A 14,128-nucleotide genomic window follows, 5' to 3' on the forward strand; every position below is an offset into this window, starting at 1 on the left:
ATGAGGAACTACGTGACACTTTACCAGCTCTCTATCAACAGTTCTGCTTTTGTTTTGCAAGATTCAGTTGTTGGTGTGACAAGAAAGTACAGAGTTAAACTTTTGTTTAATTTCCCGTCGTCAAGTTTACATCTAAAACATGACAGACTTACTTAATTATGAGTGAATAAATCTTAATAGGTGCATTAGATAGAATGATTCTTACTTTTACTTTTTTTTTTTTTTTTTTTAGTTAATGCCCATATGAAAACAAGCGAGCTCAGCTAAAGGAGCCGTTTCAGACTTTGGTGACGTTCTTCAGCGTCAGATGGAGATCAGCGTGTGGTTGAAGTCCCTGCAGGAGTCCCTGAACCTGGAACACAGGATGCATGAGAGTTCTTGGATTTAAAAACCACACCTGATTGTAGGTGGGTTTTTATTTTTTCATATATAAAGACAATTAACAGTTTACCATCTTTACGACTTGTTCGAGCATGGTTTTATTCAGCTCATGGTGGGATTCGATAGTTGCCTGGAAGAATACTAGCACTGCAACAGAAACACAACGAGCAGGTTTTAAGAGAAGGCTTCCTGCTTTGTGTTGGATTCATGATAAAATCACGCTCACCACTGTCTGCCGAGTTCGCAGAAGGAAAGACCGGTGCTGACCCAGTAGGAGCATCTGTCACAGCCAGGGTTGGAGAAAAGGACACTCAGAAGACATAGACATCCACTTCAGTTTGGTGAACTGCTATGTAATATCACATTTCCAATGACGTACACAGGTGTCGCTCACCTGCCTGTGCGGCGCCTGAGGCCAAACAGCCGATAAGCAGGAGCAAAAGCGACATGCTGAGGTCTGAATCCAGTCAAAACGAAACGGATCCTTCTGGTCCTGCTGAGCGTCTGGCTACGATTCGGTCTATTCAAGGACGCTGCGCCTTTACAGCAGGGTGTGTCTCATGCGTAACAAAGAAGAACTTCCATGAAGCTTCATCACCATGAGTGCAACGTGTTTTACAGAATTATGTAGAGGAAATGAAAGTTCTATTTAACGTAAAATCAACTTTTTTGAGCTTTACATGTTATGTCATGCCTTCATCAAAACAAAAACAAAAACCTGGACTGTTGCTTTGATTCTTTCATTCATGTTTGAGAAGTCCTTTGATCTCCCGTGGCAACCATTCAGCTATGAAAAACACCTAGGTGGGCCTAGCTCCGCCTTCGAGATGAAGCTCCTCCTCAGAGCTGAAGTTTCCAAGTTTCTTAGCTCCTGCCTCAGAGAGCGGCCATCCCCCACTCAGCTCCTTCAGACTAGCTAGCAGCAATTAGCAAACACCTGGTGGAACTGCGCATCTGCTGAGCTTATTGTACGAGCTACTTCTCAGTGCAGCGCTGAGATCAAACCAATCAGTGGTGGCGGGATTAGGGCTGCTTCAATTCTTAATCATGGAAGTGTGGGAATAACTTTAAGAGGTTCTTTCAATTTGTTTCCTACAAACATTTGTTAAGCTACTCCAGCATTTATGTCTATAGTTTGGTCTCAAATATCTCTAATAAGTTCACAAGAGAGCTCACTGTGGTCCTGCGTGGCCACAGATTTCAGACTAGATCAACATTAGCCCCGCCCACCAGCTAACGCCGGCTAACGCTCTCTTGTGGAACCTATTAAAGATGTTTCAGATCTACAGACAAAGAGGCTGGAGTTAATCAAAAAATGTTTGTAGTAAACGAACTCCGGTGAATAAATGATGTCACTGAAGTTATTTATGCACTTTCTAGCCTTTAGCACCTTAAAATAAAAACAACAACAAAAAAAGATTCATCTTTTTACTTTTATTGGTGCGTCTTTGCGTTCAATAGATAATCACAACTCAGAAAACCACAAGAACTAAAACTAAACTGGGCAAAACATATTACATATTTATGAACAATGCACAAAACGTCACATCTGCAAGGAATGAAAATCATTGCAAAAAATCAACATTTTTGATTTTACAAAATGAGCTGAATCTTAGCGAGAGGCCAGAAACGCAGCCAGCTACGGCTACTTCGTCTTTTTGCTGGAGCTGCTGTCACTGCTGCTCGGAGAGCTGGGACTTTTAGGAGAAGTGATAGTAGGATAGGCAGCACTCAGGTCCAGGTTCAGGTTCACCGTTTTTACCCAAGGCAAAGACTTTGAATGGCTGCTGCCAGCTGACGACGCAGAAGACCTGGGAAGCATCAGGAAGACACTGAGCTGTCAGAGCCACTCATCAAAGACATGAATATCAAAATGATTGAGAGCTTTAATCATTTATTTGGAGGGTGTTGGTTTTCTTTGCCATGGTGGGCAGACTTAAGATTGATAATACTGAAGTTTGATTTCTTGTGGGTTTAATATTTGGTTGTGCAGTAGTAAGCAGAATCAGGGTATATACATGTTTCAAAAAGTCAAATTTAAGACTGTTAATAGCCACATTGAAAGGAATTCAAGACTGAAAAAAACGATGAAAATGGGAGCGGTTGTATTACAATCAAGGATAAGAAAAATTGTGACATTTTCTGGATCTGTTTGTAGATTTCTGCACTTACAACTCCCATAGTGCCGTGCTTAAAAGGTTCTTTTTTGCCCAGATCATATATGGCAACAAAAGTGAGCCAGTGGCGAAAAATAAAGGGGTTGTCCAGCCAACTGCTGATACATTTGCAGTTAAATGAGCCGTGATTAGACCAATGATCGACTATATAGCCAGAATTATTCCAGCTCATTTGGTCATGACTAGAACAACAGTGGGGCTTCTCTACAACTTGCTAAAGAACATTTTTCTTAAAATATGTGGGGGTGGGGAGGGTCTCAGATTGTGGATAAGAAATAATCTAAAATCTAACACTAACTTGTGTGCCTAATTCTTGTTTTTCAAATTCATGCTTGTTGCATGACGTAAACTATTAAAAATGACAATTTTCCTAAATAGGGCAACAGTTCTCCCATCTAAAAGCAAACCTAAAGTCTACTTATGTCAGACATTTGCAACACAAACCACAGATGTAAAGTGTGACCTGGAAGACAGGGAGCTTCGAGCAGAGCTCAACTTGAAACTACCCTGGCTGCTGAGTGTGGAGGTCGGAGGTGGAAACTGCAGATTGTCCTGAGAGAAACAGAAGAGAGGAGCAGTAAACTTTAACAGTCCCATCATATCAGATCCCTAAATAATGCAGAGCGTATTATCTGCACCTTCTGAAAGCGTTCCTCCAGAACAGGTCTGAGATCAGGATCCTCCTCCATGGCCTTACTCAACATATTGTTGATAGATTTGTTGAACTGCTTTAACTCTTTCAGTTTGATGTCTTGCTCCTCAAGAGTTTCACTTCTGGTGCTTTGTGCTGAGCGAACCTCTCTGGTCAGTTTGGTGAACTAAAAAAAAAAAAAACAACAACAACAGTTGGACAAACACAAACAATAATATAGAATAAATTCGACTCATGAAAACATTTTAAAATCTAACCAAAACTTCTGCAAGATAATTTCAAGTTAAAGTTCAAATAAAGTTTGAATATGAAGTTGTGCTGGACTATTTATTTAGATACGTGTGAATACATATCCAACTCTTCTCTTATCTATTATCTCTTTGTATTCTGTAATAGATAGATAGATAGATAGATAGATAGATAGATAGATAGATAGATAGATAGATAGATAGATAGATAGATAGATAGATAGATAGATAGATAGATAGATAGATAGATAGATAGATAGATAGATAGATAGATAGATAGATAGATAGATAGATAGATAGATAATCAATATGTTTGACACAGATTAGAGTAAAATTGTATCTTACCAAGGAGACTGATTAATTTTCAATAGATATTTTCTTTATAATGCAAAGTTGTTTTGGAAACCTGTATCTTATTCTGTTCCAACTTCCTGTACAGATTGATGTAAAACGTGTTTATCAAAGTGTCACAACTTCTTCTCCAACCTGATTCATGACTCTGCCAATTCTCTCCTTCACAGAAGCTGCTTCTTTGTTCAGATTAGCAATAAGACCCTGTACGTGACGTGTCTTTTCCTTCTCCACCTTCTCTTCTAGCATGAGGCTCTCCCAGGTGCTGTTCATGTCCTGGAAATGGAGGCCGGTACAAAGACACACACATAAACACGCCAGCGCGCGCACACACACACACACACACACACAAAAGGCACAAAGGCTTTCACCCAGACAGAGATTCACACCAGATGGGTGTGACACGAGTCCCAGAGCTCATGTCACACTAAGAACCTTTCATTAGTCACGATATTCTCAGCTGGATTTTGAAATATAGTAACAATTATTTCCACATACAGGAAATGAGAACCACGTATAAGAATAACATGGATAACAGCACCTCTATTCCACAAGTTAGAATATACGGTACATCACAATGACTCTTCGTTTGTCAGATTAAAAGTGCCTTTTGAAGATAACAGCCTCTGAGCAGCTATCAAACATACTTTTCATTAAACACACATTTCTGTTTTTAAAAATAGGTTTGTTTCGGTCTCATGTAATATTCTAATTTTAAATGTTGTGTTTTTATTAGCTGTAGCAGAAAATCATCACGATAAAAAGAAAGAGAGGTGCCAAAACATCAGTACTTGTCTAACTAGTTTGTTTAACTAGATAAATGTGACGCATAAGCGACATCCGCAAACAGCAATGATGGACAAGTGGGGGAAAATTTCTGCTTCAGAAATCAATCTGGAAAACAGTACTATTGTGTTCAAGTTGTGCTAAAAGGAATTAGCCAATCAGCAAAGCTATTCAAGCCTAGATTAGCATCTCAACGCTAAACAGTCAGTGTCCACAGTTCAAACTTCTAAAATATATTTTTAAAAATAAGTCACACGAATGATCAGGGCTTCCTGAAACTCTTGAAAGTTGAATGGATTCCATCCTTCAATAAATGTCGTTATTGTTGAGCTCATATGTCTATTTATTCAATATTTTAGCAGCAAAAAGGCATTTTGAATTGAAAATAAAATGGTTTTTGATTAAAATGTGATTAATTAATTACAGACCTGCAATTAACTCCATTAAAAATTTGAATCACGTCCTACCACTAATCAGGTTAATATAGAGGATTGTCTCTCTACCCCCCCCCCCCCTTTTTTTTTTTGTGATAAATTGCACATTGTAATAAGCAATATTTAGCTGTTGTTCAGTTTATGTTAACATTTTTGTTTACCAGTTTCTGACATGCACTTGCTTTTCGCCCAAACCCTACAGGGAAGCAGCCGACTTGTTTTTCACAGAACCTGAATTTCCTGACGGAGCTCTTGAATTTGCCGCTTCTTCAACTTCAGCGTTTCCTCGACGGTCTTCAGCCGTTCCTCCAGCTGCATCTTTTCCTGGTACTCTTCGCCTTAAACAAACATAATCAGTGTTGGTTTTGACCAAAGCATAAGGTTATTAAAGCAATCGCACTGCGTTTCCGTTTCCACACATACTGAATTTCTTCATTTCGCTGAGGCCGTTGCTGTAATCAGAGCAGCGACCCGAAAACAAGTGGATGGTGTTCTCCAGAGCCTTGGTTTCGAGCTCCATCTTCTGGATGTGGTCCTTCATATCTTCTGACTTCCGTCTGAGTTCCTCTTTGTCTAGCGTGGCCTGGTGGAGAAAACAGGCGGCACAATTCCAGACGTTTTTGGTGCGCAGGGAAGACAACAGGCTCCGTACGTGTGAAAGGCGTCTCACCTTAGTGATGTAGTAAATCTGGGACTTCTCGCCCTCAGAGCCCGCCAGTGAACTCTCCATGATCTCAAAGCGGTTCTTCACCATTTCGACTTTAGATAATTCTTCATTTAATTCCATGCTGGGACAGAATGAAAGGACAAATTAACCTAACATGTCATCTATGTAAACTTTTAATTTAAAAAAATGATTAAAATAACACATTAAAGCATCATTTTTATGTACTGCAGCGATGAGCGATATGGCCTTAAAATTTTACTGTTTTATTTTGTGGTATTGTTGTGATAAGGAAAATGATGACGATAAAAAAAAACTATTTACTATTTATTCTTTAGGTAACTGCCTGGCACTGCATTTATAGCATTCAGCTTCTATGCGCCTCAAATCTGGAGAAAACTTCCAGAAAACTGCAAAACAGCCAAAACACTGAGTTCCTTTAAATCAAGAAACATGTTTAGTTACTTTTGACCCATATTAAATGTTACATTGACCAACATATTTGATGTTTATTGATGATTTTAATGATGGCACTTGACAAAATGTAATGTTTGTAACTGATTTTCACAGTTGTTGATCATATGATGAATGTGTTTATGATGTTTTTATGTTTTCAAGACTACAAACTGCCTTGTTGCTGAAATGTGCTATACAAATACACTCGATTGACTGAATTATTGATTGATAGGTCTCTTCCTCCCACGCAATTGAAAATGGGAAAAACATTCCCATTTTTAAACAGGCTTCGTACTTCTTACTGCGCACTGTGACTGCATTTAATCATATTTTCAAATTGAATGATACTTATTGATGCTCTCGTGAACAATGGAGAAAACAGAAAAAGAAAATAGCATTTTCGATCACACTGTCAGTTTTGTTCTTTTTCAATAACTGAAATTTATCGCAACGACGTTAAAATCAAATTCTTATCGTGCTAGGACCTTTCTCCACGATAAATGATAAACGATACGATAAATGTATGCAGACCACGGGTTTTCTTACCTCAGTTTCTGCCTGTCCAGCTCAGTAAACTTGAGCTGATGTCTGAGCATTTCGGAGTAAACGTGAATCTCTTCCTCCCGCTCTTTCATGGCTTTCTCCAGCTCTAACTTTCTCATCTCCCATGACATCATGCTGTCCGCGTCTATATAGATGATATCCCTGACGCGCTTCACCTCTGTCTTCAAAAGGTTGTTGTTCACCAAGCCATCCTGATGGAAAATACACAAATAACTTGATATGTTTCATGATTATTTTCCCCCCCAATATCCACACTCTGCATTTTTTTCCCACTAAGACAAAGAAGCCAGTTTGCTGCAATCCTGTCGTTAGTTCAAAACAAAAACATCTCAAATTGTTTCTTTTATGATCTTACATGAGCAGATATAATGATCCTAGTAAAGTACAATTAATGTATGGATTGAATTCCATATGATTCAATATTTTCATGCTTTAACTCATCTAAGACATTTACAATGAACACATTGTGCTCACAGAAATCCACCCATTTTTATGCAGAAATGAATGAACGCATACTTCACAAAAGTATTTAAACTTCCTTCAAGTTAAAACCACAAATTTTAATGCATCTTTTGAGATTTGGTGTGACAGAATAACACAAAGCAGAACATAATTGCAAAGTTGAAGAAATTGATAGTTTGACACATTTAATTCATTTTTAACAGAAGATGTTCAGGATAAAGTAGTTTCTCTAAATAGCTGTGCTTTCTTTTCATTTTAATTTAATAGTAAGTAGGAATCGAAGTATTCCTACTAAATTAATTCTTCTATTAAATTTTGTATTTGGTTAATAGAAGACGTTTTTGTTGAAAAAAAATTCTCACTTTTGTTTCTTGGAATAAGCTTTCTAGATCAAATAAATTGAAAAGAAAAACTGACTTAAAAAGTTAAGAATCTACCCGCCTTTTATTAAGATAAAAGAAATTCCCTCTTTGTTTCTTTAAAATGTTGCTTGGCTTAATTTATTGCTGAGCAGATGAAAAAAAAAAAAGCACAACAAAATGATTTAGCATAAGTTAGAAAAACAATACGGCCAGTGAATACTTTCAACTTTGGGATTCTGGACCAAAATGTTTGGACACTGCTGGCGTAATTTAACTTCACACAGAAAAAAAGGCAGGAAACAGCAAGAAGTAAGTAAGTAAGTAAGAAGACAGTTCTTCTTACTGTATTTGTTCAAGTCAGCCAAAAACTATTCCTGAGTTAATTTCCCCCGGCTCATTGTTCCCTCTTTAGATGCTTAACGTTTAACGGTATCTGGAACGGCACGCCACTCACCTGCTTCTTCAGTTTGAGCTTCTTCAACTCCTTTTCTTTGTTGACACAAAGCACCAACAGGCAGTCAACCTCGTCAGTCAGGTCTTTCTTCTGAGCCTCTAACTTCTCCATCTCTTTCTTCGCACAGCGGATATCGATCTGCCAGGGACACACTCGCCATATGTAAAATGTGATAACTCCACTGGAACTTCAAAGGGAAATCTGTGAGGAAGTGTTTTTTCAGACAGACCTCACATTCGTTGAGTGCGTTCTTGAGTATTTTGGTCGTCTCCTTCTTGTCTTCCAGATTGGCGGTCAGCTCTTTAACCTTCACCTCCAGCATCTCGCTTTCGTTGGTGTGGCTGGCACCTGACAGCTGAGCTACTTTCCTCTGAAGCATCAGTACCTTTGCCTCCTACCCAGCGCAGAGCAGAGAACGACATCGAAACACTGACTAGTGTAGAAAAAGCCAAACAGTTTGAGTGCATTTGTGCGTATGATTGTTTTTTCAACATGCCTGATTGTTGTTGATCATCTGCTGTCTGATGAGTGTGTTCTCCATCTTAGTGAGCTGGCTCAGCAAGTTGGTTATGGTGAACTTATTCTTGGATGCCAGAGCTATTAGATTCTTCTCCTTCACTTTGGCACTTTGGAAACTTTGTCTCTGGCGGAACAGCTCCTCCATAAGGTCCTGCTGCTGAGCTTCCAGCATCTGCAGGAGGGAAGGAAGGAAGGAATATTAGACTGACTGAGTGAATCATAAAGAACATCTTTTTCATACATAAAGATGAATGTAGACTAAAAAAAACAAACACTTCAAATTAAAATATTATATGGATTAATTTGGTTTCAGGTGAAAATAAAGAAAAAGTCAATGAATATATCTGGACGCAGACAAGCTGAGAATAATTTTTTTTTTGTTTTCTTTTTTAAGAAAGAAGCAGATAAGAGCAGTAAGTGGTCGGCGTTCCGGTGGCACACCTTCATTTCCTGTTCTGTCTCCAGCAGGATCTGCTCCATGTGTGCGGCTCTCTCTTCCTTACTCAGAGCGCCCTCTGTCACAAGCCTCAGCTTCTCCTGCAGCGCAGCATGGTAGGCCTCACCCTCTAATAACCTAAACACACACATGCACACACCCCACACACACACACACTGCAGTAACATGCAGTAACAGGCGGGGTCTTAGATTCAGAGATGCCTCCTCATATCTCACTGACCTATGGTTGTTGATGTCGATGTCCATCTTCATCCTGGAGATTTGGGATGTAACAGACTTCATATCGCACCTGTTTTGATTCAGCGTGGTCTTGTAACTATCAAGCTGCAGGATAAACAAGTCTTTAAAAATTACAAATCATGAATGGCAAAAGCAAGGAGGAGCGGCGTGTGCTTTGAGAAACTGACCTCAACCTGCATCCTGGCCAGGTTTTCCTGGTGTTTCTTCAGGTCCTGCCGGAGGACGGCCTTCTGCATCCTCGCCGTGGCGATGTTCCTCTGCAGCTCTCTGTTGTTGCTCCTCTCCGTGTCCAGCTTGTGCTTCATTTCCGCAACGCAGGTGTTCTTTTCCCTGGTTTTCTGCCTGCCTTGAGCGATTTGCTGTAATGAAAAGAGAAGTTAAAAAAGAAGAAAAAAAAAAAACAATAAGCTTTTTTTTTTTTGCAAAAGTCCCGTTGGATGTAGAAATACAGGTAAGTAAAGCCAGTTGTAGACGTCTTACAAATGAGCATCGCTCCATGTCTGAGTCGAGTTGCTTTTTCTGCTTGATGGTGTTTTCACACAGGTGGAAGAGATGCTGGATCTCAGCGCGAGCTCGCTGTATGTCCTCTATGCTCTTATCCAACGCTAGCTGCATGGACAGAATGTTCAGAATTCAGAATAACAGAAAACTACAAAGAAGGCCTCCAACTTAGCAATGAAACTATTAATCGTTTTAATCACGATTAATCAATTACTGAAATGATCGTCAAATAACTTAGCAATTGATTAATCATTAACTGCAATATGCAGGCTCAAAGAAAGGCCATTTGCTGAAAGAACACTATGAAAGTACAAAATCTTACCATGCCTTTCTGGTTTCTAGCACAATTTTCTCAGTACACTTGAAATAAGACAAGAGTAACTGATAGGTAAAAATCTCTAACAGTAACTTACAAGTAACTTTTCAGCAAGATATAGGATATTTTTTAAGCAAATAATTCCTTAATATTGATGAAAAAGTACTAGCTCCACTGGTATTATTTTCCTTATAACATGGGAAAATGTCGTGTTATAAGTAAAACATAAGACATGTTATTTCTTGTTATGCTTCACTTAAAAAAATATATTATTTTCTTGTTTAAAAAAGCAATTGAATCATTTGTTTATTTGCATCTTTTAGTGCATGTTGCATAATAAAAGCTAAGGTGGTTGAATGAAAATCTGCAGATTGACAAGTTGTTTTTTTTTTAAAACTGGCACTTTTTTTTTTAAAATTTGCCAATTTTTAAAAACGATTCATCAATACTCAATAGATTAATCGTTAGTTGTACCCCTACTCCGAATGTAGACTAATTTCCACTATGCAAAGAAAAAACAAAAAAACCCCACAAGGACCACAAAGTAAATGGAAAATTGAAACAAATGCCAGATCAATTCAGTAACATGCGCAGTGTGATTACTATGTGTTCTTACATTACCTGGGTAGACCTAGTCTCTGTTAGCTCTTTGTCAAGTGCTTTGCGCTTCTCTTTGACCTCCAGAGTCTTCTTCTCTATAGTCAGAGTGAGCGACTAAATGAGACACACAGATGGATATTAGCTGAGGAGGCACAAGGATGACGCCAAAGCTGCAAGTGTTACTTAGCAACCTTGATCTTATGCTCGTCCATTTGGGTGTATTTCATGATGACCATTAAGTCTTCGTCCTTTTTAGCCGCCTCCGCTAAGAGGTTCTCCATGGTCTGTTGGTCCAGGTCCATCTGAAGCCGCAGCTCCTCCAGATTCTGCGTTGCCTTCAGCTGGCTTTTCTGAAGACACAGAAAGAAGAATCAGAGGCAGGTTTCACCGCTATATTGGTTTCTCTTCTTCAAGTCATGCTGTGTTCAGACCTCTATCCTGTCCATCTTCTCATATGAAGACCTGATCTCTCTTTCGGCCTGAGCTGTCAGCTGACAATAGCGGCTCCGCTCTCTCTCTGCCAGGGTCTTCAGATGCTTTGTCACCTCAAGCTCTTTTTCGTTTGCCTTCATCAGAGCCTGTACGCAGTCAAACAGACAATGTGATAGCATAACTCGGCTCTATATCTAAAACTATGTACAGACACTGACCCACAGTCAGACAGTGACACTGTTTCTGTTTTCTTATATTTTCCACAACTTTTGGCTCTGATATTCAGTGTCATCATGTATATCCAGCATAATTCTGTTTCAGGATTTTCCTGATTGTAAATCGACTTGCAACTTCTGTGCAATCAGTGGTGTCAGCTACGGGAGGCTACATCCTACTAGTAGGATGGCTGGTCTCTACTTCAGTTTAATCAGAATAGAAATAACAACAGGTAGGAACTCAAAAAGACTAAAAGCTGAATCTGTATGCTTACTTATGTGCACGGTTATGTAACTGGGTCAATGCATGAATTCATTTTAAAGTGAAATTGTACAGAATATGTTTCACAACACAGGTGGAAACGTTTCCATTGTTTATACTGTTTTAAATCACAATAACCTGATACTTTAACATTGGCGTGTACTTTCAAAAGCCAGTGTATGCGGCACATTTAGAACATAAGGTTAGATCCAACACACTCACCTCAGTGTTAACCAGCTGTAGCGTACACCTCTGGAGGTTTTCACTCATAAGCTGCTGTCGATCTCTAATTCCCTTAATTTCATTGTCCTCTTGCAGAACCTGCATCTCAGCTTTATAAATCTGTTGGCGACAAAGCCATAGAATTCAGAAACTGAAACTACAACCCCAGTGTTAAAGAGATGGACATGGTCAACGACAATAAACAGGGAGGCTGTAGACTTCAGTTGATGCTCAATTGATATAGGGTCCAAATAGTGACAGAAAAATACATGCCATACCATTACACCACCAGCAGCATACCGAACTGTTGATACAAGGATTAAAGGATACAGTTTTGCCATGTTGAAACTCAAACTTAATCATTCTTGCTGAATAAAATACTTAAGTTCAGCCTGTTTTACTTTAGTGTCTATTGGAACCAGAAAAATAAGCTTTTCACCACCATCTCCTCATCTTACCACCAGTGTAACCGGATTCATTCTGCGTTGTGCTGGTTTTAAGTTATCAGGCCATGACACGGTTTGTCTTTAAAAAGATGATTTCTCTATTTTTTGAATACTGGAGAGATCTAATATGTTGTTTGAATTTCTCTTTAAAGGCTGAAAAGCGAGGTTTCTGATTTTAGAATTTAGACTTTATGTATATATTTGGCGACTAATAAAATTAGATTGATCATATAAAAAATTTTCGTTTTATTAGTGGGATATTTGTTCCTGTTATTACATTTACATGAAGACGTTTTAATTACAATCTTTGTTTACACAGTAACGGTACACATCGAAAACGCGTAATGCTCTCGCCACGCCACTAGTTGGCGCTAGGTTCTTTGAAACTAAGTGCGCATGTGTTTAAAAAAAAAAGAAGTTCTACTTGAAAGCACGTCGATTCGCGTTTCTCCTATAAGGTACCCAGATACTGGGGCAAAACACGCACTATGTGCGTCTGGTTAGAGCGCAGTTGGAAAAAAGTGGGATAACTTTGCTGAAACATGTTGTTTGAGCTTCCGTAGTTCTCTAGACAAGAGCGCGTGCTTGTTAGGAGCGTGTGTTTTGCCACCTGGGCGGTGCGGAGCGGTGAAGAGACGCCGAGGGAACCGTATCTGATGGGGAAACACGAATTGTAGAAACACCAGCATTGCCAGTAGTTTCTTCTGTGGATTGTGGGAAGCAGCTATGTTTTGCGTCATGCTATGCATGTGGTAGGGATTCCCTGACAGAAAAGATCCATTTACTCTGTTTACAAGACAACGGACACCGGTACGTTTCAGAAACATCGCACTCTGGAACCCGTTTTCAATCTGTGCCGTTGTCAGAGGAAACATTCGGAACTCTTCCGTTTTCACCCGAAGTTGTTGTCGTGTAATCAGGGCCTCGGTGTCCGTTACACTCTGCGTTTCGGCCGTTGTAACCGATAAATATAACGGATGAATGTTTCAAACAGCTGCCCCTGTGTATTGCTATGGCAGGCCCCAATTAGTTAATGCTCCATTTAAGTAAACAAAAGACAAGAAAATGCCTGAGAAACAACTTCCTAAAATGAACAAAATATCCTTCAAATTAAACAAGAAAGAAAAAATCATTTAATGTTTACTTCTACTTCTCAAATAACTGATAAATGTTTCAAACAGCTCTCAAACGTTTGGTGCTTTTAAACGCTGTAAGGTTTCACGCTGAAGATCTGTTTTGACTTTTAATGCTCATAATTAGCCACCGGACAGATACCCATACTTAGCTTAAGCTTATTATACATTTGAGTAAAACATATGCTGCGCGTGCAAAGGTAGCTCGAGGGAGTTTTGTGAACTGTCCGTGACTGCCTTACCTCCTCCATTAGAGCTTTGTTGGCATCGTTCAGTTCAGGAAGAACAAAGCTATAATCCCAGCCAATTTCATATAATATTTTGTCAAACTCAGGGTCACTAAACTTATCAAAATCACGGCTAGCCATTGTTTCTGTCCTGCTTGACAGCGAGGTCTTCCGAAACGTCCTGAAACAGGGACGCAGTTTTTGTCCTTTACACTGTTAGCAGTCGCCCTTGGCAACCGAACGCGCTTACATCACCACAAGAGGGCTGCGCGCGACAAGAAACGATTGTCTTGCTGCGTTTCCTCCGGCGATCGAAAAGAGCCACAATGTAATGTTTTAACACATAATACAATTTGCACTTCAATTTGTCACTAATTGTTTAAAAATAAATACTTGCATTAGATTATATTGTTGAGGGAAAAGTGACGTGAACTACAATTAAATAATACAATTCTCAAGTCTGGTCTGTAAATGTTAACCATAACTGAAAGTGGTAGATTTTATAACAAGTCAAATTATGTTATTAAAACCGAAAATATAATGGCTAAATAACCGAGAGAAATTGCT

At 39.1% G+C, this 14,128-nt stretch overlaps 1 protein-coding gene across 2 annotated transcripts; it reads right to left on the reverse strand.

Moving 5' to 3' along the window:
- Positions 1 to 1,800: 1,800 nt before the first annotated feature.
- On the reverse strand, positions 1,801 to 13,799 carry ccdc39 (coiled-coil domain 39 molecular ruler complex subunit). 2 transcript variants are annotated; one of them, XM_028020665.1, is made up of 20 exons: positions 13,577 to 13,799; positions 11,756 to 11,875; positions 11,056 to 11,202; positions 10,816 to 10,974; positions 10,646 to 10,738; positions 9,688 to 9,816; positions 9,375 to 9,566; positions 9,188 to 9,291; positions 8,952 to 9,084; positions 8,488 to 8,682; positions 8,221 to 8,385; positions 7,992 to 8,129; positions 6,696 to 6,904; positions 5,700 to 5,817; positions 5,453 to 5,612; positions 5,261 to 5,367; positions 3,945 to 4,085; positions 3,197 to 3,376; positions 3,003 to 3,110; positions 1,801 to 2,192 (listed from the first exon to the last, which is right to left on the reverse strand). In XM_028020665.1, exons 1-20 carry the CDS (start codon positions 13,700 to 13,702, stop codon positions 2,082 to 2,084), a joined length of 2,835 nt encoding a protein of 944 aa, XP_027876466.1. In that variant the 5' UTR covers positions 13,703 to 13,799; the 3' UTR covers positions 1,801 to 2,081. The 2 variants fall into 2 exon arrangements, with proteins under 2 accessions (XP_027876466.1, XP_027876465.1); XM_028020664.1 differs by having other exon boundaries at positions 3,022 to 3,110; positions 13,577 to 13,702.
- Between the last annotated feature and the right edge of the window lie 329 nt (positions 13,800 to 14,128).

This window comes from Xiphophorus couchianus, chromosome 6, assembly GCF_001444195.1.
Source record: "Xiphophorus couchianus chromosome 6, X_couchianus-1.0, whole genome shotgun sequence".
Lineage (NCBI taxonomy): Eukaryota > Metazoa > Chordata > Actinopteri > Cyprinodontiformes > Poeciliidae > Xiphophorus > Xiphophorus couchianus.

Bases quoted from the DNA above. Each gene is read 5' to 3' on its own strand.
- ccdc39 (XM_028020664.1), bottom strand. From the start codon at position 13,702: ATGGCTAGCCGTGATTTTGATAAGTTTAGTGACCCTGAGTTTGACAAA. The intron at 9,085-9,187 runs GTCAGTGAGATA...GTGTGTGTTTAG, and splicing joins ATCGACATCAACAACCATAG to GTTATTAGAGGGTGAGGCCT. The intron at 8,386-8,487 runs GCATGTTGAAAA...TGCGCTGGGTAG, and splicing joins AGATGATCAACAACAATCAG to GAGGCAAAGGTACTGATGCT.